The 24,465-nt window shown below is 49.9% G+C and overlaps 1 protein-coding gene across 1 annotated transcript in view; it reads right to left on the reverse strand.

Annotated features, from left to right (window-relative positions):
* Positions 1–271: 271 nt before the first annotated feature.
* slc9a1a (solute carrier family 9 member A1a) overlaps positions 272–24,465 on the reverse strand; it is a 107,424-nt gene continuing 83,230 nt past the window's right edge. The window contains exons 7-12 of the mRNA XM_070899038.1: positions 16,857–16,927; positions 13,389–13,553; positions 12,242–12,356; positions 7,683–7,784; positions 3,034–3,106; positions 272–1,737 (exon numbers count right to left, since the gene is read on the reverse strand). Of these exons, the coding sequence (XP_070755139.1) occupies positions 1,466–1,737; positions 3,034–3,106; positions 7,683–7,784; positions 12,242–12,356; positions 13,389–13,553; positions 16,857–16,927 (798 nt within the window). The 3' untranslated portion in view covers positions 272–1,465. The remainder of the gene's footprint in view (positions 1,738–3,033; positions 3,107–7,682; positions 7,785–12,241; positions 12,357–13,388; positions 13,554–16,856; positions 16,928–24,465) is intronic.

A 24,465-nucleotide genomic window follows, 5' to 3' on the forward strand; every position in this document is an offset into this window, starting at 1 on the left:
CACTGGGCCCCAGAGACACCGAGTCCTGCCCTCGCTCCAGCACTGGGCCCCGCATTGCTCTGACACTGGGTGAATAAGGTGAAGACACGCTGCTGCTGTTTTTCAAGCTCCTTTACAAAAATCTCCCAAGCGATTTTCTTACTGATTCAGCTGCATTGTTCCCCAACATCCTAGTCCCTCCCCCGCACCCAGTCAACCATCCCTCCCCTCCGCCACACGGCTTCTCCACCCGCTCCATCATATCGCCCCTCCCCTACGCTACCAACCCCCAACCCCACCCCACATTCCGCCACACCCCCAAACTCCTTCAATCTCAACATTTGGAATGGTGGCTGCACAGTTTGGCCGGTTTGACTGGGGCTTGGCTGGAGGGGTCTGTTTGACCGAGGCTCAGCCGGAGGGGCCGGTCTGACCGAGGCTCGGCCGGAGGGGCCAGTCTGACCGAGGCTCGGCCGGAGGGGCCGGTCTGACCGAGGCTCGGCCGGAGGGGCCGGTCTGACCGAGGCTCAGCCAGAGGGGCCGGTCTGACCGAGGCTCGGCCGGAGGGGCCGTTCTGACCGAGGCTCGGCCGGAGGGGCCGGTCTGACCGAGGCTCGGCCGGAGGGGCCGGTCTGACCGAGGCTCGGCCGGAGGGGCCGGTCTGACCGAGGCTCGGCCGGAGGGGCCGGTCTGACCGAGGCTCGGCCGGAGGGGCCGGTCTGACCGAGGCTCGGCCGGAGGGGCCGGTCTGACCGAGGCTCGGCCGGAGGGGCCGCTATGTTTTGTCCCTATCACCACTCTGAATTTTAGCACAATCCACAGGTTGAAATGCTGTCACTGATCAGACAGTTTCTGCATCGAACAGGGTGCCTGGACATACAGCAGTGATTTTCTTTTGATTACAATCGGAATATACAACACAAAATGGAGCCGCTTTATTACAACCTGATGATAAACAGCCCCTGATAACTAGAAAAATAAAGTTTATCTTTGGTTTCGAGTGACGTATTGAGTGCTTGAGCTACTCCTGATCCCTCGATCATAGCCTGTTTCTCCAAGTGTCGTAAGTCTCATATGGTCCCCAGCTGTCACACTTGACGGTATGGTCACATTTAGCAGGGAGCTGTGCCTGGAACCAATACTAAGCGGACAGCGCGGCCCGGGGTCCGCTACCAGACACTGCGGGCAAAGTGGCTCAGACTCCGCTACCAGACACTGCGGGCAGAGTGCCCAGACACTGCGGGCAGAGTGCCCAGACATGGCAGCGGTAATACCGGTTGTGCTTCGCTAATATTAACCAAAATAAATCTTAAAATTGCAAGCTCTGCATCTATACTGCGCTGTGAGACATCAGAACACAACAGGAACAATTCAAGGGGAAGAGAGTCTTATCCCCAGAAGCACACTTTGAGAAACAGGCTGCAGGGGTGATGAGTGATGCTGGCAGAAGCTGGAGATTTTGCAGCTTCCTCTGTCTCAGTCGGCTCTACAACTGGAGATGGTCGTCAAGCTCATGATCCGGCCCTGGGTCACTCAGATAGCGCACGATGCGCTGATTGGATGAGCCACTTTCGGTTGATGAGTTTGAAAAGACGACATCTGTGGGATTTTTCATGTCGAGTACAATTTCTGCGTCTTCCGTCGCCACTGTATCTTTTTTTGGAATACCAATAGATTCCTTGGAGTGAGGAGAGGCTAGATCGATGGTAATGGTTGGCATGTCAGCTCCATATTCCATGGGCTCGTAATTCATGCCACCTGAATAAAGAGGATTATGGTTAGTGCTATGGTTTCACACCTCACGTGGCGATTCGTTCTTGGCCTCTGGGAAACTCAAATCAGATGCATTTTAAATCAGATTGTGAAATTTCTTTTTAAACTCTGCAGCATTGTGGGCCTATCCGACACTCAGCCCACACCCCTCAGTCAGTAAACCATTGTATTTTGGGCTGCAGCATAGCTTAGGGAAAACCAGTTAACTCAGAGGCCAGTCAGTTGCAAACAAGGTGTCTCTGGGCAAAATTTGCTTTTCTTAGGTCTCAGCCTTGGCTCAGTGGAGTCAGGAGGTCATGGGTTCAAGCCCCACTTCAGAGACTTGAGCACAAGTTCCAGGCTGACACTTCTGCACATTACTGAGGGAATGCTGTACTGTCGGAGGGACAGTACCGAAGGAGTGCTGCATTGTCAGAGGGCCAGTACAGAGGGAGTGCTGCACTGTCAGAGGACCAATACCGAGAAAATGTTGCATTGTCGGAGCTGCTGTCGTTCGGATGAGACGTTAAACCGATGTTCATTCTGCCCTCTCAGGTAGACAGAAAAGATCCCATGGCACTAATGGAAGAAAAGCAGGGGAGTACTCTCTGCTGTCCTGGCCAATATTGATCCCTCAACCACATCACTAAAACAGTTTAATTGGTCATTTACTGTTTGTGGGATCTTGCTGTGTGCAAATTGGCTGCCGTGTTTCCCTACAGTAGTAATTCATTTTAAAAGTATTTAATTGGCTGTAAAATGATTTGGGATGTCCTGAGGATATAAAAGCCACTAATGGTAAGTTCTTCCTTTAGACTCATTGATGTTCGCTGTCCACACAGGGAAGTCACCTAAACACAGGAACATGCAGCACATACTGTGTGGATAGAGACAGTGAGATTGAGCAGGTCTGGGAGGCAGACATGGGCAATTGGCTTGGCCATCACTGAGCTCGAGGCAAATGTCTGCAATGGACGACTCAAACTCATTACCTGGACTCACTTACATAGTTTTATTCAGGAGCCAGCTGAGTTTCTGGTATCTGAAACCTGTTGTACTCTAACTCGAAGTTCCCAGCCAGATGAGGAAGCTGCAGGTCACCAGCCCATAGGCCAGAGCGGTTTGCTAAACAGCTGCTTCACTTTGGAAACTGGTATTGAAATAGGAGAGTGGGAGGAATTTTCTTATTAATTTCTACAGGGCTCAGTAACCTATGCTGAAGTCAGGGGTCAGTAACCTTATTTCCACATTGAAACTGAACAGAAAAGTGCAACATGGAGCAGATGGGACCTGTGACATTACCTGAGTCCTGACTTTCTGAGAAACGCTCTGTTGGGTCACGGCGAGTAGATGGAACTGTCAGGTGCATAGACATCTGTAAAAAGATCATCCAAGGAATTTGAGCGTGAGCACAAGGATAAATGTCACAGCGAAACCACATTAACAAAAGATGTCAAAAAAATCCGATCGTGACCCTGCATCAATGGTAGACACAGCCTGTAAACTACCACACTGCTCCCTCAGGTGAGACATGCTACCTATAGACTGGCCATCAGGACTCAGACCCCTGCTCCGGGTGAGATCAGTTCCCAATGTTCCACAGACTTGCTCTGTAGGTAAACACTGCCACAGAGAGCCAATGGCAGTCTCATAAATCACAGATTTGGAATGCAGATCCTGACATCCATGATTTTCTCCCCAACCTAATCAGAAACACAAGCATTTCAGCCTGATGAATTGGCATTTCATTGCTATAGTCACCATGGGAACCAATTCTCAAACTCACCTATCAGAGATAGACCAAAGGAATCAAGGGATATGAGGATTGGGCAGAAAAATGGAGTTGAGGTTGAAGATCAGCCATGATTTTATTGAATGGTGGAGCAGGCTCGAAGGACCGTATGGCCTACTCCTGCTCCAAATTCTTATGCTCTTATCATTTAAAACACAATGAGGTGAAATAGAAATGGAAGATGTTGGCGATATTCTGGTCACTGAGTGTCGAAAGGTGAAAAGATGGGTAATATTTCAGGCAGAGACTGTACAATGGGGTGATGGGAAATAGTCTAATTAACTGCCTCTCTGCAACCACTTTTAGCATCAAGGCGCACCTGGCCCTGACCATTATTCTCGGGCCCGTCTCTTCATTGCTTCCAGCCCTGCACATACCTGTGCTCTCCTCTTTTTCAATTCTGATCAAGGTCTCACTCTGCAATGTTAAACCATCTCCACTTTCATGTTTCCTGTATTCGGGACCTTTAATGTCAGTGAACTGGCACCAGGCAGTTTTACAAAGTATTTACAGCACTGAAACAGGCCATTAGGTCCACATGAGCCACCGCCCACTCTTCTTCATCTAATCCATTCATCAACATCTATCCAACTTCTAGTGAACACACTCAAATATGACAGGAGACAGAGTAGCACAGTCACTTCAAAGAGCAATGGGTGGGCTGCTCGCACTCCGTCCCATCCAACGCCGCCCGCACTCTGTCCAACGCCGCCCACGCTCCAGCCCACCCGCACTCGGTCCAATGCCGCCCGCACTCCAGCCCACCCGCACTCGGTCCAACGCCGCCCGCACTCCAGCCCACCCGCACTCGGTCCAACGCCGCCCGCACTTTGTCCAACGCCGCCCGCACTCCAGCCCACCCGCACTCGAGCCCACCCGCACTCGGTCCAACGCCGCCTGCACTCCAGCCCACCCGCACTCCAGCCCACCCGCACTCTGTCCAACGCCGCCCGCGCTCCAGCCCACCCGCACTCGGTCCAACGCCGCCCGCGCTCCAGCCCACCCGCACTCGAGCCCACCCGCACTCGGTCCAACGCCGCCTGCACTCCAGCCCACCCGCACTCGATCCAACGCCGCCCGCGCTCCAGCCCACCCGCACTCGGTCCAACGCCGCCCGCACTCCAGCCCACCCGCACTCCAGCCCACCCGCACTCGATCCAACGCCGCCTGCACTCCAGCCCACCCGCACTCGATCCAACGCCGCCCGCGCTCCAGCCCACCCGCACTCGGTCCAACGCCGCCCGCACTCCAGCCCACCCGCACTCCAGCCCACCCGCACTCGGTCCAACGCCGCCTGCACTCCAGCCCACCCGCACTCGGTCCAACGCCGCCCGCGCTCCAGCCCACCCGCACTCGGTCCAACGCCGCCCGCACTCGGTCCAACGCCGCCCGCGCTCCAGCCCACCCGCACTCGAGCCCACCCGCACTCGGTCCAACGCCGCCTGCACTCCAGCCCACCCGCACTCGGTCCAATGCCGCCCGCGCTCCAGCCCACCCGCACTCGATCCAACGCTGCCCGCACTCCAGCCCACCCGCACTCCAGCCCACCCGCACTCGGTCCAACGCCGCCCGCACTCTGTCCAACGCCGCCCGCACTCCAGCCCACCCGCACTCGATCCAACGCCGCCCGCACTCGGTCCAACGCCGCCCGCACTCCAGCCCACCCGCACTCGATCCAACGCCGCCCGCACTCTGTCCAACGCCGCCCGCACTCTGTCCAACGCCGCCCGCACTCCAGCCCACCCGCACTCGATCCAACGCCGCCCGCGCTCCAGCCCACACGCACTCGAGCCCACCCGCACTCGGTCCAACGCCGCCTGCACTCCAGCCCACCCGCACTCGGTCCAACGCCGCCCGCGCTCCAGCCCACCCGCACTCGATCCAACGCCGCCCGCACTCCAGCCCACCCGCACTCGATCCAACGCCGCCCGCACTCTGTCCAACGCCGCCCGCACTCCAGCCCACCCGTACTCGATCCAACGCCGCCCGCACTCCAGCCCACCCGCACTCGATCCAACGCCGCCCGTACTCCAGCCCACCCGCACTCGGTCCAACGCCGCTTGCGCTCCAGCCCGCCCGCACTCTGTCCAACGCCGCCCGCGCTCCAGCCCACCCGCACTCCAGCCCACCCGCACTCGATCCAACGCCGCCCGTACTCCAGCCCACCCGCACTCGGTCCAACGCCGCTTGCGCTCCAGCCCACCCGCACTCTGTCCAACGCCGCCCGCAATCCAGCCCACCCGCACTCCAGCCCACCCGCACTCTGTCCAACGCCGCCCGCAATCCAGCCCACCCGCACTCGGTCCAACGCCGCACGCGCTTCGGCCGGTCCAACGCCGCCCGCACTCCAGCCCACCCGCACTCCAGCCCACCCGCACTCTGTCCAACGCCGCCCGCAATCCAGCCCACCCGCACTCTGTCCAACGCCGCCTGCGCTCCAGCCCACCCGCACTCTGTCCAACGCCGCCTGCGCTCCAGCCCACCCGCACTCTGTCCAACACCGCCCGTGCTCCAGCCCACCGGCACTCGATCCAACGCCGCCTGCGCTCCAGCCCACCCGCACTCTGTCCAACACCGCCCGTGCTCCAGCCCACCCGCACTCGGTCCAACGCCGCCCGCGATCCAGCCCACCGGCACTCGGTCCAACGCCGCCCGCGCTCCAGCCCACCCGCACTCTGTCCAACGCCGCCCGTGCTCCAGCCCACCCGCACTCTGTCCAACGCCGCCCGTGCTCAAGCCCACCCGCACTCTGTCCAACGCCGCCCGCGCTCCAGCCCACCCGCACTCTGTCCAACGCCGCCCGCGATCCAGCCCACCCGCACTCTGTCCAACGCCGCCCGCGATCCAGCCCACCCGCACTCGCTCCAACGCCGCCCGTGCTCCAGCCCACCCGTACTCATTCCAACGCCGCCTGCGCTCCAGCCCACCCGCACTCTGTCCAACGCCGCCCGTGCTCCAGCCCACCCGCACTCGGTCCAACGCCGCCCGTGCTCCAGCCCACCCGCACTCGGTCCAACGCCGCCTGCGCTCCAGCCCACCCGCACTCTGTCCAACGCCGCCCGTGCTCCAGCCCACCCGCACTCGGTCCAACGCCGCCTGCGATCCAGCCCACCCGCACTCTGTCCAACGCCGCCCGCGCTCCAGCCCACCCGCACTCTGTCCAACGCCGCCCGCGCTCCAGCCCACCCGCACTCTGTCCAACGCCGCCCGCGCTCCAGTCCACCGGCACTCGATCCAACGCCGCCCGTGCTCCAGCCCACCTGTACTCGTTCCAACGCCGCCCGTGCTCCAGCCCACCCGCACTCGGTCCAACGCCGCCCGCGCTCCAGTCTGTCCAACGCCGCACGCGCTTCGGCCGGTCCAATGCCGCCTGCACTTCTGCCCACCCGCACTCGGTCCAACGCCACCCCGTGCTCCAGCCTGTCCAACGCTGCCCGCACTCCGGCCGGTCCAACAACGTCTGCTCCCCGGCCCACCCGCACTCGGTCCAATGCCGCCCGCTCTTTATCCCGTACAACATTGTGCACTGCACACAATCCACCCTATATAACACTTCCAATGCACAGTCCATCCACTACATTGTGGCATTGACATGGTTCCCAAATGACTATGCAGGTAATTAAAGTGATGAGGCTGCCTGTGTTAAGATAAATAAAACATTGCCGCCTGTGGGGCCATTGGGAAGTGGTTGGAGTTATTCTCTGGGAAGATTTGTGGTTACAGATCTGAAGGCTAAGCAAAGTAGAAAGTGGCTGAATAACACCGAGAGACACTAATTGATTTGCTTGATTCACCCAAAGCTTGGGTAGAGATTCTGGGTTGTGATTGGGGCAATCCTTGACTGAGGTAGCAAAACATTGGGCTGTGCAAGGAGCTGCAATGGTTGATTTGACTTTCTCGATCCAGACATTCTTGTATTCTGTTCAATCACTGATAAAATTCCCCTGTGGAATGCCTGGGAATCACGGAGTCTCCAAACTCCAGGGTGGAGAAGAGAGAGACACATATGGAGACTTGTTATTGTATTCAGCACTAAACTAGCAACATTTCTCCAAGATATGATTAACAACACCAGTGGGAAATGACAGAGTACTGCAGATATTTGAGGAGCTCCGAGAAACCAAGGCAAGTTTCATCCCAATAACGAGGCCCCACCTACCTTTCTATCTGTGCTGAGCAACCTCTGCCGTTTCAGTAACATTTGATTCCATTGGTTCTCGTATGGGTCAGCAATTAGTGTATGTCTGTTGTAGGATCGAAGCTGAAAGGGAGATCGGAGATTACTCACTGGGACATGCAACATCAATGGAGACACATTATTTGCACAGCGAGTCCCTCACAGCCTGCTCACAGTATAGCCCAATGCAGCCAGGAAAGCCGACTACACAGTGAATAACCATTACCTAGCTGAACAATGCAACTCTGTTCAGTCAGTGAGTAACCCACACCCTGACCAGTAACTATACATTGAATCATAGAATGATACAGCAGAGAAGGAGGCCATTCAGCCCATTGTGCCGATACCGGCTCTTTGGTATGGCTATCGAATTAATCCCGGTCCCCTGCTCTTTCCTTATAGCCCTTTACATTTTTTCTCTTCAATTATCAATCCAATTCTCTTTTGAATGCTACTACTGAATCTGCTTCCACTACCCTTTCAGACACTGCATTCATTCCAGATCACAACAACTCACTGTGTAAAAAGAAAATGCTTCTTCCTATTGCCTCTGGTTCTTTTGTCAATCACCTTAAAACTGTGTCCTCTGGTTACCAACTCTTCTGCCAGGAAAAAGTTTCACTTCATTTAATCTATCAAAACCATTCATGATTTTGTGCACCTCTAACAAATCTCCTCTTAACCTTCTCTGCTCAAAGGAAATTTGACAAGGCATTTGACAAGGTGTCACATAAAAGATTACTGCACAAGATAAAAGTTCACGGGGTTGGGTGTAATATATTAGCATGGATTGAGGATTGGCTAACGAACAGAAAACAGAGAGTCGGGATAAATGGTTCATTCTCGGGTTAGCAATCTGTAACTAGTGGGGTGCTGCAGGGATCAGTGCTGGGACCCCAATTATTTACAAACTATATTAACAACTTGGAAGAAGGGACCGAGTGTAACGTGGCCAAGTTTGCTGACGATACAAAGATGGGAGGAAAAGCAATGTGTGAGGAGGTCACAAAAAATTTGCAAAAGGACATAGACAGGCTAAGTGAGTGGAGTATAATGTTGGAAAGTGTGAGGTCATGCACTTTGGCAGAAAAAATCAAAGAGCAAGTTATTATTTAAATGGAGAAAAATTGCAAAGTGCTGGGGGGTCCTGATGCATGAAACACAAAAGGTTAGTATGCAGGTATAGCAAGTGATCAGGAAGGCCAATGGAATTTTGGCCTTTATTGTAAAGGGGATGGAGTATAAAAGCAGGGAAATCTTGCTCCAGTTATACAGGGTATTGGTGAAGCCACACATGGAATACTGCGTGCAGTTTTGGTTTCCATATTTACGAAAGGATGTATTTGCTTTGGAGGCAGTTCAGAGAAGGTTCACAAGGTTGATTCCAGAAATGAGAGTGTTGACTTATGAGGAAAGGTTGAGTAGGTTGGGCCTCTACTCATTGGAATTCAGAAGATTGAGAGGTGATCTTATCGAAAAATATAAGATTATGAGGAGGCTTGACAAGGTGAATGCAGAGAGAATGTTTCCACTGATGGGCGAGACTACAACTAGGGGGCATAATCTTAGAATAAGGGGCTGCCCATTTAAAACTGAGATGAGGAGAAATTTATTTTCTCAGAGGGTTGTAAATCTGTGGAATTCGCTGCCTCAGAGAGCTGTGGAAGACAGAGATAGACAGTTTCTTAACCGATAAGGAGTTATGGGGAGCGGGCAGGAAAGTGGGTCTGAGTCCATGATCAGATCAGCCAAGATCGTATTAAATGGCAGAGCAGGCTCGAGGGGCCATATGGCCTATTCCTGCTCCTATTTCTTATGTTCTTATGAAAACAACCCCAACTTTTCCAGTTTTTCCACATAACTGAAATCTTTCTTCCCTAGTTCCAATCTAGTAAACCTCTTCTGAACCCTCTCCAAGGCTTTGACATCCTTCCTAAAGTGTGGTGTCCAGAATTGAACACAATACTCCAGCTGAGGTTTAACCAATGTTTTATGAGAGTTTAGCACAATGTCCTTTGCTTTTCGCTGCTATTAATAAAGCCAAATATCCCTTATGCTTTTTTTTTTAAAAACAGCCTATTCAACTTGTCCTGCCATCTTCAAAGATTTGCGTACATACATCCCCAGGTCTTTGTGTTCCTACACCCCCTTTCAAATTGTACTATTTAATTCATATTCTTCCTACCAAAATATATCACTTCTCTGCGTTAAATTTCACCAGTCTGTATAGGTCCTCCTGAAGTCTGTTACTATTCTCCTCATTGTTTACTACATTTCTGAGTTTCAGATCATTCACAAACTTTGAATTTATGCCCTGTATCCCCAAGTCCAGGTGATAAATATATATCTGCAGTCTGAAAAACAGTCCCTCAGACTCTGCTTTCTATCCCATAGCAAATTTTGTAACCATGCTGCCACTGTCCCTTTATCCCATAGGTTTTAATTTTGCTAAAAAGCCTATTATGTGGTATTTTGTCAAACGTCTTTTGAAAGTCCATACACAACATTAACCGCACTACCATCATCAACACTCTCTGTTACTTCATCAAAGAACTCGATCAAGTTAGTGAAACACAATTTACCTTCAACAAATCTGTGTTGACTTTCATTTATTAGCCCATACTTTTCCAAATGCCAATTAATTTTGTCCTGGATTATTGTCTCTAAAAGTTTCCCCAGCACTGATGTTAGCCTAACTGGCCTGTAATTACCGAGTTTATCCCTCTCCCCTTTTTTGAACACAGGTGTAATATTTGAAATCCTCCAGTCCTCTGGCACCACCCAACATTCAAGGAAGACTGGCAGATTGTGGCCAGAAGCTCTGCAATTTCCATCCTTCCCTCAGTAATCTAGGATGAATCCCATCTGGATCGGGTGACCTTTCCACTTTGAGGACTGCCAAGTACATCCTTTTTATTTTTATCCTATCCAATATCGCTCCTGCCTCCTCCTTTGTTGCGACATTGGTAGAACCCTCTTCTCTAGTGAAGAATGATGCAAAGTATTCATTTAATACTTCAGTCATGCCCTCTGCCTCTACAAGATCTCCTTTTTAGTTCTGAATTGGCCCCACCCTTCCTTTGACTACTGTTTTACTATTTGTGTTTATAAAAGATTTTTGGGTTAGTCGCTAATCTATTCTCATTCTCTTTCTTTGCCCCTCTTATTCCTTTTTTTAGATCTCCTCTGTACTTTGTATATTCAGCTGGGTACTCTACTGTGTTATGAACCTTACAATTATCATAAGCCTCCTTGTTCTGTTTCATTTCAACCTCTATATCTTTAGTCATCCAGGGAACTCTGGCTTTGGATGCCCTTCCTTTCCCCCTCATAGGGATGTGTCTACCCTGTACCCGAACCATCTCCTCTTTGAAGGCCTCCCATTGTTCAATTACTGTTTTACCTACCAATTTTTGATTCCAATCCACCAGGAACAGATCTCTTTTCAACTGACTGAAGTTAGCCTTCTTGCAGTTAAGTATTTTTACATTTGATTGAATCTTGTCCTTTTCCATAACAACTCTAAACCTGCTATTATTATGATACTGTTCCCAAAATGCTCTCCCACTTCATTCCCCAGAACCAGATCCAGCACTGTTTCATTCCTGGAAACACACTGATCAAGAAAGTTCTCTTGTACACATTTCAGGAATTCCTCCCACTCTTTGTCCTTTAAACTGTTACTATCCCACTCTATATTAGGACAACTTAAGTCCCCCATTATCACTACTCTGTAGTTCTTGCATCTTTCTGTAATTTGCCTGCAAATTTGGTCCACAGCTCCTTCCCACTATTTTGTGGCCTACAGTATACACCCAGTAATGTAATAGCTCCTCTACTGTTTGTGAATTCTAACCAAATAGACTCTGCCGCTGGTCCCTCAACGATATCATCCCTCTTCAGTGCTATAATAGATTCTTTGATCGATACCGCCTCCCCCTCCTTTTTCTCCTGAATACCTTGTAGCCAGGAATATTAAGGTCTCTTCTTGCCATAGTCGCATGTGGCGACTTGTGTCTGCAGCTCACCAACCTTATTTAGCATGCTTCATTCATTTACGTACATGCATTCCAAAGCCATCTTAGACTGCTTCGCATTTACCCGTCTGATCCCTCCTATCTCTGAACTATTCTTTACTCTAGTGTTATTTGCTTCTTCCAGTCCTCTGTGCACCTTGTTTCTCCTCTCTGTTTCATCCTGGTGCCCATCTCCCTGCCAAATTAATTCAAACCCTCTCCCACATTACTAGTTATCCTTCCTGCGAGAACATTGGTCTCAGCTCTGTTGAGGTACCTGTCCAGAATTGGAATCTGCAGTCCCCACTCCAGTATCATTTCTCCAGCCACACGTTAATCTGTTTTATCCTACTATTAACCTGTTTTATCCTACCAGTTAGTGAGTAATCTTCACCCTGAATAGTAATTACATAGTTAATGAGTAATCTTCACCCTGAATAGTAATTACATAGTTAGTGAGTAACCTTTACCCTGAACAGTAAATGTACAGTCAGTGATTAACTTTTACTCTGAACAGATTCATACCCTCTGTCTCGTTTTCTGAAGATTCTGTCGAAGTATTTTCCGGACTTCCTCCTCTTTCTCTCTCGAAAGTGTGGGCAGCAGTCTTTCACCAAGTGTATTCTTCCTCTGCATATGTCTATTAAACATAATTCCATTTATTTCAGTAATAGGGTACTGCAGAACCAAAATGGGCCCTTTATATTTACTTTACCTACAGAAGCAGCTGTCACAGCCTATACACAGAACCTGTGACTGACTGCAAAGTTACAGACCAGAGGTAAAGGAGCACTGGCTGAAATTACCCCTCTGCTTCAACAAGAATTCAGTGATTCTATGGTTTAACAAGGTGTTTTAGTTAGAATCATAGAATCATATGAATTCTGTGAATACAACTTCTCCACAGCATGATTAAATAAAGCCAACAACATCTTGTATTTATATAGCGCCTTTAACATAGTGAAACGTCCCAAAGCGCTTCACAAGTGTTACGAGACAAAAAATTTGACACCGAGCCACATAAGGCGAAATTAGGGCAGGTAACCAAAAGCTTGGTCAAAGAGGTAGGTTTTAAGGAGAGTCTTGAAGAAGGAAAGAGAGGCAGAGAGGCGGAAAGGTTTAGGCCGGGAGTTCCAGAGCTTACAGAAAGCACGGCCACTAATGGTGGAGCAATTATAATCAGGGATGCTCAAGAGGGCAGAATTAAAAGAGCGCAGACATCTCGGGGAGAGGAGGGGGGGCTGAAGGAGATTATAGCGATAGGGAGAGGTGAGGCCAAGGAGGGATTTGAAAACAAGGATGAACATTTTGAAATCGAGGCACTGCCAGGGAACCAATATAGGTCAGCGTGCACAGGGGTGATGGCAGTGGCTAGGGAACGGAGTTTGTGGCGGGGACTGAAATTGGAAAGAATTTCTGCTCATCCTTTTATAAAAACTCCGCTTCTCAGTAAAGTTTCTTCACTGCGCCCTCTCCCACAGGCCCTCCCACCATCCCTCCCCCTCCTCGAGCCCTCCTCTATTCCCTTTAGCGCCCCTCCCCTTCCCCCGAGACCACCGCCCCCCCCCCCCCCCACCCACCCCATACCTCCTCCCACCCACTTCGAGCCCAACTCCCTTCCCTCCAGCACCCCTCCCCTCTCCATTTCTCTCGCTCTGTTGCAGTCACTTACTGTATCGACACTGCTGATGGAATCTTGGGTATGCCACCACTCGTCACCATCTGAATCGCATTTTTCACCTCCATTTTGTGGTAAAATGCGATGAGCTGTGGCTCTTTCGATCTTTCCCCAGTAATTAAACATTTCTTAACATATTTCTTATTGAATCGGTTCAGCCTGAAAGGAAAAGATAATTATTTCCAAATGATTGGACAGGGAGCATGTATGCAGGGCAGACTTCTTTCCAGCTACATGTAATACTCTATTCTCCACAGACTGGGAACATCTGCAGAATAGTGATGATATAACGTAATAGAAAAATAATTTAAACCTGCAATATCCCATCATATCTGCTCCCCCACAGCACGTGTAACATGAGTATATCTCACTCCTCTAGGTGCCAATGACTAGCTTTAAATCCAACTACACTGGAGCAAACCTACTTCAGCCCTTGTGATACAATGTGGAGCTGAGGAACAGATATCCCTGCGCTGAGAGAGAAGAGGCGTTTGGAGTAAATGGTTAAGCGCTGCAGTGGCAGAGCTGACTCGAAGGGCTGTATGGCGTACTCCTGCTTCTAATTCTTATTACATTTTGCTCTCCTGCCCAGCTCAAATCCCAGGTGCAATTTGTCTCTGATAGGTGAGTGCCTCCATTACTGGAGACGACACACAGAGCTGGTTTTGCGATGAATTTTAAATCAGGGCTTGATCACTCAATGAATTAATTGAACCAGAATATACCTCAAACAGCCAGTCAGATATCACCATGATGTTCATACACTGAAGTGGTGTAGAGATGGACCAATGCCCTGGTTATCAGGATTACAGACACAGACCTGCTGATGGCGCTGTTGTTGTTTGGGTGAACCGAGCTCTGCGGAGGCTGAACGCCAACTCTCTGATACCTCCTCCTACCTCCACCTGGACCATGACCCCACTACCTAACATCAAACCATCGTTTCCAATACTGTCAGTGACCTTATCTCCCTGGAGATCTTCCCTCTATGGCCACCAACCACATAGCCCCCCCAACCCACTTCTACCTCCTTCCCAAGATCCACAAACAGGAATGACCTGGTAGACCCATCGTTTCAGCCTGTTCTTGCCCCACGGAACTAATTGCTTCCTAACTCGACTACTTTTTCTCCTCTTGACAGAAATCTTCCCACCTACAACCGAGACTCTTCCGACTCCCTCTGCCACTTTAACAGTTTCCTGGTCCCAACCGTCTCCTTTTCACTATGGATATCCAATCCCTCTACACCTCCATCTCCCACCAGGATGGCCTGAGGGCGCTCCACTTCTTCCTTGAATAGAGGCCCAACCAGTTCCCATCCATCACCACCCTCCTTCACCTGGGTGAACTTGTTCTCACATTGAATAACTTCCCCTTTAACTCCACTCACTTCCTCCAAATTAAAGGTGTTGCTATGGGAACCTGCATGGGTCCTAACTATGCCTGGCTTTTCGTGGGATATCTGGAACATTCTTACATTATTTGTTCCAGTCCTATTCAAGTCTCCCTCATCTCTCTTTCTGGTACATTGATAACTGTATCAGTGCTGTTTCCTGCTCGCATCTTGAACTAGAAAATTTCATTCTCTTTGCTTCCAATTTTCACCCTTTCCTCACCTTCACATGGTCTATCTTCAACTCTTCCCTTCCTCGACTTCTGTGTCACTATTTCTGGGGCTAGGTTATCGACAAACATCCACTACAAGCTCACTGATTCCCACAGCTATCTGGACTACAATTCCTCCCACCTCTATTCTATTCTCCCAGTTTCTCTGTCACATCTGTTCTAATGATGCCACTTTCCATACTAGTGCTTCCGATATGTCTTCCTTTTTTCTCAACCGAGGATTCCCCTCTACCGTGGTTGACATGGCTCTCGACCGTGTCCGTTCCATGTCCCGTGCTTCCGCTCTCACCCCTTACCCTCCCTCCCAGAACCACGATAATGTTTCCCTTGTCCTCACCTTTAACTCCACCAGCTTCCACATTCAATGGATCATCCTCTACCATTTCCACCATCTCCAGTGTGATCCCATCACCAAAGACATCTTCCCCTCCCCTTTTAACATTCCGAGAGAACGTTCCTTTCAAGACACCCTGGTCCACTCCTCAGTCACCCGAACAGCCCCTCTCCTTCCGAAGGCAGCTTCCCGTGCAAGCGCAGGGCAGGAGATGCAAAAACTGCTCTTTTACCTCCGCTATTACCACTATCCAGGGCCCCAAACACTCCTTCCAAATAAAACAGCAACTTACTATTTCTTGCAACTTAGTATCCTGTATTCGCCAAACACAATGCAGTCTTCTCTACATTGGGGATACTAAACGCAGATTGGGTGACTGCTTTGCAGAACACTTCCGTTCAGTCCATAAGCGTGACCATGAGCTGCTGGTTGCTTGTTACTTTAATTCTCCGCTTCATTCACACTCTGACCTCGGCCTCTTCCATTGTTTCAACAAAGTTCAACGTAAGTTCGAGGAACAGCACCTCATCTTTCGATTAGGCACTTTACAGCCTCTGGACTCAACATTGAGTTCAACAATTTCAGACCATAAACTCTGCCCCTATTTTTTTTACATGGCAGCTGTTGCTGTTTCTGCCATTCCCACTTACACCTCTTCTAGACTCATCTTATAGAAACATAGAAAATAGGTGCAGGAGTAGGCCATTTGGCCCTTCGAGCCGACACCACCATTCAATAAGATCATGGCTGATCATTCACTTCAGTACCCCTTTCCTGCTTTTTCTCCATATCCCTTTAGCCGTAAGGGCCACATCTAACTCCCTCTTGAATATATTTAACGAACTGGCCTCAACAACTCTCTGCGGTAGAGAATTCCACAGGTTAACAACTCTCTGAGTGAAGAAGTTTCTCCTTATCTCAGTCCTAAATGGCTTACCCCTTATCCTTAGATTGTGACCCCTGGTTCTGGACTTCCCCAGTATCGGGAACATTCTTCCTGCCTCTAACCTGTCCAATCCCGTCAGAAGTTTATATGATTCTATGAGATCCCCTCTCATTCTTCTAAACTCCAGTGAGTAAAGGCCCAGTCGATCCAGTCTCTCCTCATATGTCAGTCCTGCCATCCCGGGAATCAGTCTGGTGAACCTTCGCTGCATTCCCTCAATAGCAAGAACATCCTTCCTCAGATTTTGTTTCTTTACCTGTCCCATGACCATCTCCTTTTGCTTTGTACTATCATCCCTTTTGTCATTAAATCTTTCCTGCCTTCCACCCTATCGCAGACCTTCCCTTTTGTTCTTTCCTCCTCTCCCCCCGCTCCCCTTTCCCTGCCTCTGCACCTACTTAAAATCTGTTGCATCTCTAACTTTTTCTAGTTCAGACAAAAGGTAATCGACCTGAAGCGTTAATTCTATTTCTCTCTCGCCACAGAATCTGGATGACGTGCTGAGTATTTCCAGCATTTTCTGTTTCTACTACATAACTAGTGCATCCTGACTCACTTGTCCTTCCAGTGGTGATGTCCATAGTGTCCACATACATCTTCGATACCAGTCAGTAAATGATCCAGGAACTGAGGAGAGAGAAACACCTTGAACATCCAGCTAGAAATACAACCATTTACCACTAAATGCTGTGGGTCAACAAACTTCACAGTCCTAGAATCATAGAAATTCACAGCACAGAAGGAGACAATTCGGCCCATCGTGCCCATGCCAGCTGACAAAGAGCTATCCAGCCAAATCCCACTTTCCAGCTCTTGGCCCGTAGCCTTGTAGGTTACGGCACTTCAAGTGCATATCCAAGTACATTTTAAATGCTGTGAGGGTTTCTGCCTCTACCACCCTTTGAGGTAGTAAGTTCCAGACCCCCACCACTCTCTGAATGAAAACATTTCTCCTCAAATCCCCTCTAAACCTCCTACCATTTACTTTAAATCTATGTCCCCAGGTTATAGGCACATCTGCTAAGGAAAATAGGTCCTTCATATTCACTCTATCTAAGTCCCTCATAATTTGATACACCTCAATTAGGTCTCCCCTCAGCCTCCTCTGTTCCAAAGAAAACAACCCCAGCCTATCCAATCTTTCCTCACAGCTAAAATTCTCCTCGTAAAACTGCTCTGTACTCTCTCTAGTGCAATCAAATATTTCCTGTAATGTGGTGACCAGAACTGCATGCAGTACTCTATATGTGGCCTAACTAGTGTTTTGTACAGTTGAAGCATAACCTCCCTGCTCTTATATTCTATGCCTCGGCTAATAAAGGCAAATATCCCGTATGCCTTCTTAACCACATTATCTACCTGTCCTGCTACCTTCAGGAATCTGTGGACAAGCACTCCAAGCTCTGTTCCTCTACACTTATCAGTGTCCTACCATTTATTGTGTATTCCCTTGGAGTATAATGTGGAGAAATGTGAGCTTATCCACTTTTGTAGGAAAAATAGAAAAGCAGAGTATTTTTTAAATGGTGAGAGATTGGCAAATGTTGGTGTTCAGAGGGATCTTGGTGTTCTTGTACACGAATCACAAAGTTAAAATGCAGGTACAACAAGCAATTAAGAAAGCAAATGATATGCAGGCATTTATTACAAGAGGATTTGAGTAAAAGAGTAAAGACATCTTATTGCAATTATATAGGGCCCTGGTGAAACCGCACCTGGAGTATTGTGTACAGTTTTGGTCTCCTTACCTAAGGAAGCATATATTTGCCATAGAGGAAATGCAACAAAGGTTCACCAGACTGATTCCTGGGATTGGGGGAGGGGGGGGATTGTCCTATGAGGAGAGATTGTGCAGACTAGGCCTATATTCTCTAGAGTTTAGGTGATCTCATTGAAACATACAAAATTCTTACAGGGCTTGACAGGGTAGATGCAGGGAGGATGTTTCCCCCGGGCTGAGGAGTCTAGAAGCAGGAGCCACAGTCTCAGAATAAGGAGTCAGCCATTTAGGACTGAGATGAGGAGAAATTTCTTCACGCAAAGGTTGGTGAATCTTTGGAATTCTCTACCCCAGAGGGCGGTGGAGGCTCAGTCTGAGTATATTCAAGACAGAGTCAATAGTTTTTTTGAATATTAAGGGAATCATGGGATATGGGGATAGTGCAGGAAAGGACATAAGACCATAAGAAAGTGGAGCTGAGGTAAAAGATCAGCCAGGATCTTATTGAATGGCGGAGCAGGCTCGAGGGGCCAAATGGCCTACTCCTGCTCCTAATTCTTCTGTTCTTATGTTCCTTGTTAGCCCTCCCCAAATTAATTACCACACACTTCTCCGGATTGAATTCCATTTGCCAATGTTCTGCCCACCTGACCAGTCCATAAATATCTTCCTTCTTCATTATCAGCCACATAGTCAACTTTTGTATCATCTGCAAACTTCTTAATCCTACCCCCTACATTCAAATCCAAATCATTGATCTATATAGCATAAAAAGCAAGGGGCCTATTACTGAGCTCTGCGGAATACCAATGGAATTAGCCTTCCAGTCACAAAAACTCCCATCAACCATTACCCTTTGCTTCCTGCCTGAGCCAATTTTGGATCCAACTTGCTACATTGCCTTGGATCCCATGGGCTTTACTTTCGTGACAATTCTGCCATGTGGGACCTTATCAAAAGCCTTGCTAAAATCCATATAGACTATATCAAACGCACTACTCTGATCGACCCTCCTTATACCTCCTTAAAAAATTCAATCAAGTTAGTCAGACACGACCTTCCTGTAACAGATCCATGCTGACTGTCCTTGATTAATCTGTGTCTTTCTAAACAAAGATTTATCCTGTCCCTCAGAATTTTTTCCAATAATTTTCCCACCACCGAGGTTAGGCTGACTGGTCTGTAATTACTCGGTCTATCCCTTCTTCCCTTTTTAAAGAACAGAAAGAAATTTAGAAAAATATTAGTTGTAAAAAGGATTGGAGATGGGAAAATTGTCTGTTTGACCGAGTGGGACGGTTAGAGGCCATGTGAAGAAATCTCCAGGAATGCATTGAACCGGAGTTGGCAACCCGAAAACACACAGATAGCAGATCTGTCAACATCTGTAAAGTCATCCATTGTACAGATGTTGACTTATCTGCTGTGTGTTCCAAGGATTTTCTGATTTGATTTCAGATTTGCAGTTTTCTTTTCTTTTTAATCTATTAACCTCATTTTGTGATCAACCAATCATAAAATCAACGAATCGTACAGCACATTGTGCCAGTGCTTGACATTAGATTTATAGAATCAGAGTCCCATAGCACAGCACAAGAACTCCATCGTGCCTGTGTTGACTGGGAAACACCTCTCCACTTACTCCCGTCTTACAATTACCTGTCCTTTTTAAATACGGGAATAGTAGCATAGTGGTTATGTTACTGGACTAGTAATCTAGAGGCCCGTGCTAATGATCCAGAGACACGAGTTCAAATCCCACCACGGCAGCTGTGGAAATTAAATTCAGTTAATTAAATAAACCTGGAATAAAAGCTCGTGTCAGTAATGGTGACCATGAAACTACTGGATTGTCGTAAAAAACCACCTGGTTCACTAATGTCTGGTCTGGCCTATATGTGACTCCAGGCCCACAGCCATGTGGTTGATTCTTAACTGCCCTCTGAAATGGCCTAGCAAGCCACTCAGTTGTAACAAAGCGCTGTAAAAAAACAATAAAACCGGACGGACTACCCGGCATCAACCTCAGCACTGGCTACGGACACAACAACAGCACACCCAGACAAGTCGACACTGCAAAGCCCTCCTCACGAATATCTGAGGACTTGTGCCAAAATTGGGAGAGCTGTCCCACAGACTAATCAAGCAACAGAATCATACCTTTCAGCCAAAGTCCCCGATTCCTCCATCACCATCGCTGGGTATGTCCTATCCCACTGGCAGGACAGACCCACCAGAAGTGATGGCACAGTAGTATACAGTCAGGACGGAGTGGCCCCGGGATTCCTCAACATTGAATCCGGACCCCATGAAGTCTCATGGCTTCAGGTCAAGCATGGGCAAGGAAACCTCCTGCTGATTACCACCTACCGCTCTCTCTCAGCTGATGAATTAGTACTCCTCAATGTTGAACACCACTTGGAAGAAGCACAGAATAGCAAGAGCACAGAATGTACTCTGGGTGGGGGACTTAACTGTCCATCACCAAGAGTGACTCAGTAGCACCACTACTGACCGAGTTGGCCGAGCCCCTGAAGGACATAGCTGCCAGACTGGGTCTGTGGCAGGTGGAGAGAGAACCAACAAGAGGGAAAACCCTACTTGACTTTATCCTGACCAATGTACCGGTCACATATGCATCTGTCCATGATAGCATTGGTAACAGTGACCACCATAGAGTCATTGTGGAGACGAAGTCCTGTCTTCACACTGAGGACACACTTCATCGTGCTGTGTGCCACTACTACCGCCGTGCTAAATGGGATAGATTCAGAACAGATCTAGCTGCTCAAGACTGGGCATCCATGAGGCACTGAGGCCATCAACAGCAGAATTGTATTCCACCACAATCTGTAACCTCATGGCCCGGCATATGCAGCACTCTACCATTACCATCAAGCCAGGGGACCAATCGTGGTTCAATAAGGAATGTAGAAAAGCATGCCAGGAGCAGCACCAGGCGTCCCTAAAAATGAGGTACCAACCTGGGGAAGCTGCAACACAGGACTACATGCATGCCAAACAGAAGAAGCAGCATGCCATAGACAGGGCTAAGTGATCCCACAATCAACAGATCAGATTAAAGCTCTGCAGTCTTGCCAAATCCAATCCTGAATGGTGGTGGACCATTAAACAAACAACAGAGGAGGCTCCAATAATATCCCTAGCCTCAATGATGACAGCGCCCAAGCTGTGAGTGCAAAGACAAGGCTGAAACATTTGCAACAATCTTCAGCCAGAAGTGCAGAGTGGATGATCCAGATCGGCCTCCTCCTGAGGTCCCCACCATCACAGAAGCCAGTCTTCAGCTAATTCGATTCAGTCCACATGATATCAAGAAATAGCTGATCACATTGGAAACAACAATGTCTATAGTATCCGACAACATTCTGGCTGTCATGCTGAACACTTGTGCTCCAGGATGAACCACGCCTCTAGCCTCGTTGTTCCAGTACAGCTACAACACTGACATCTATCCAACAATGTGGAAAGCTGCCTAGGTGTGTCCTGTCCACAAAAAGCAGGACCAATCCAATCCGTCCAATTACCATCTCATCAGTCTACTCTCAATCATCAGCAAAGTGATGGAAGGCGTCATCGACAGTGAGATCAAGCGGCACTTACTCATCAATAACATGTTCACCGATGTTTAGTTTAGGTTCCGCCAGGTCCACTCGGCTCCAGACCTCATTACAACCTTGGTCCAAACATGGATAAAAGTGCTAAATTCTAGAATTGAGACAAGAGTGAGTGCCCTTGATATCAAGGCAGTATTTGACCGAGTGTGACGTCAAGGACCCCCAGTAAAACTGAAGTCAATGGGAATCATGGGGAAAACTCTCCACTAGCTGGAGTCATACCTAGCACAAAGGAAGATGGTTGTGGTTGTGGAAGGTCAATCATCACAGCCCCAGGACATCGCTGCAGGAGTTCCTTAGGGCAGTGTCTTTTGGTCCAACCAACTTCAGCTGCTTCATCAATGAACTTTCCTCCATCATAAGGTCAGAAGTGGGGATGTTCGTTGATGATTGCACAATGTTCAGGTCCATTCACAACTCCTCAGATAATGGAGCAGTCCATGTCCGCATGCAGCAAGATCTGGACAACATTCAGGCTTGGGTTGATAAGTGGCAAGTAACATTCGCGCCACACAAGTGCCAAGCAATGACTATCGCCAACAAACAAGAGTCCAACCACCGCCGCTTGACATACAACAGCATTAACATTGCTGAATCTCCCACCATCAACATCCTGGGGTCACCATGACCATGACCAGAAACTTAACTGGACCAGCCACAAATATTGTGGCAATATGAGCAGGTCAGGGGCTTGGAATTTTGCAACGAGTGTCTCACCTCCTGATTCCCCAAAGCCTTTCTACCATCTACAAGGCACAAATCAGGAATGTGATGGAATACTCTCCACTTGGCCTGGATGAGTGCAGCTCCAACAAGAACCTCGACACCATCCAGGACAAAGCAGCCCGCATGATTGGCACTCCATCCACCACCTTAAACATTCACTCCCTCCACCACCGGCGTACAAGATGCACTACAGCAACTCGCCAAGGCTTCTTCAGCAGCACCTCCCAAACCCATGGCGTCTAACACCATGAACAAGGACAGCAGGCACATGGGAACACCATCACCTGCAAGTTACCCTCCAAGCTACACAAGATCCTGTCTTGGAAGTATATCGCCGTTTCTTCATCGTTGCTGGGTCAAAATCCAGGAACTCCCTCTATAACAGCACTGCATGGATGGGGGGGGGGAAGAGAGAGGGACATTGGGGGGGGGGGTGGTGGGGATGGAGAGAGATAGAGAGCGAGAGAGCGAGAGAGCGAGAAAGAGAGACATGGGAAGGGGAAGAGAGAAACGGGGGGGGGGGGGGGGAGAAGAGAGAGAAATCGTGGGGGGGAGGGAAGAGAGAGAAATGGTGGGGGGGGGGGGGAGAGAAGAGAGAGAAATGGTGGGGGGGGAGAGAAGAGAGAGAAATGGTGGGGGGGGAGAGAAGAGAGAGAAATGGTGGGGGGGGGAGAGAAGAGAGAGAAATGGTGGGGGGGGAGAGAAGAGAGAGAAATGGTGGGGGGGTGGAGAGAAGAGAGAGAAATGGTGGGGGGGGAGAGAAGAGAGAGAAATGGTGGGGGGGAGAGAAGAGAGAGAAATGGTGGGGGGGGAGAGAAGAGAGAGAAATGGTAGGGGGGGGAGAGAAGAGAGAGAAATGGTGGGGGGGGAGAGAAGAGAGAGAAATGGTGAGGGGGGGAGAGAAGAGAGAAATGGGGGCGGGGAGAAGAGAGAAATGGGGGCGGGGAGAAGAGAGAAATGGGGGCGGGGAGAAGAGAGAAATGGGGGCGGGGAGAAGAGAGAAATGGGGGCGGGGAGAAGAGAGAAATGGGGGCGGGGAGAAGAGAGAAATGGGGGCGGGGAGAAGAGAGAAATGGGGGCGGGGAGAAGAGAGAAATGGGGGCGGGGAGAAGAGAGAAATGGGGGCGGGGAGAAGAGAGAAATGGGGGCGGGGAGAAGAGAGAAATGGGGGCGGGGAGAAGAGAGAAATGGGGGCGGGGAGAAGAGAGAAATGGGGGCGGGGAGAAGAGAGAAATGGGGGCGGGGAGAAGAGAGAAATGGGGAGGGGAGAAGAGAGAGAGAGGGAGGGAGGGAAGAAGAGAGAGAGAGAGGGAGGGGAGGGGAGAAGAGAGAGAGGGAGGGGAGAAAGAGAGAGGGAGGAGAGGGAGGGAGGGAGGGAGGGAGGGGAGAGAGAGAGAGGGAGGGAGGGAGAAGAGAGAGAGGGAGGGAGGGGAGAAGAGAGAGAGGGAGGGAGGGGAGAAGAGAGAGAGGGAGGGAGGGGAGAAGAGAGAGAGGGAGGGAGGGGAGAAGAGAGAGAGGGAGGGAGGGGAGAAGAGAGAGAGGGAGGGAGGGGAGAAGAGAGAGAGGGAGGGAGGGGAGAAGAGAGAGAGGGAGGGAGGGGAGAAGAGAGAGAGGGAGGGAGGGGAGAAGAGAGAGAGGGAGGGAGGGGAGAAGAGAGAGAGGGAGGGAGGGGAGAAGAGAGAGAGGGAGGGAGGGGAGAAGAGAGAGAGGGAGGGAGGGGAGAAGAGAGAGAGGGAGGGAGGGGAGAGAGAGAGAGGGAGGGAGGGGAGAAGAGAGAGAGGGAGGGAGGGGAGAAGAGAGAGAGGGAGGGAGGGGAGAAGAGAGAGAGGGAGGGAGGGGAGAAGAGAGAGAGGGAGGGAGGGGAGAAGAGAGAGAGGGAGGGAGGGGAGAAGAGAGAGAGGAAGGGAGGGGAGAAGAGAGAGAGGGAGGGAGGGAGAAGAGAGAGAGGGAGGGAGGGAGAAGAGAGAGAGGGAGGGAGGGGAGAAGAGAGAGAGGGAAGGGAGGGGGCAGAAGAGAGAGAGGGAGGGAGGGGAGAAGAGAGAGAGGGAGGGGGGGAGAATGAGAGAGAGGGAGGGAGGGGA

Source organism: Pristiophorus japonicus, chromosome 14 (assembly GCF_044704955.1).
Source record: "Pristiophorus japonicus isolate sPriJap1 chromosome 14, sPriJap1.hap1, whole genome shotgun sequence".
In the NCBI taxonomy this organism is placed as follows: domain Eukaryota; kingdom Metazoa; phylum Chordata; class Chondrichthyes; family Pristiophoridae; genus Pristiophorus; species Pristiophorus japonicus.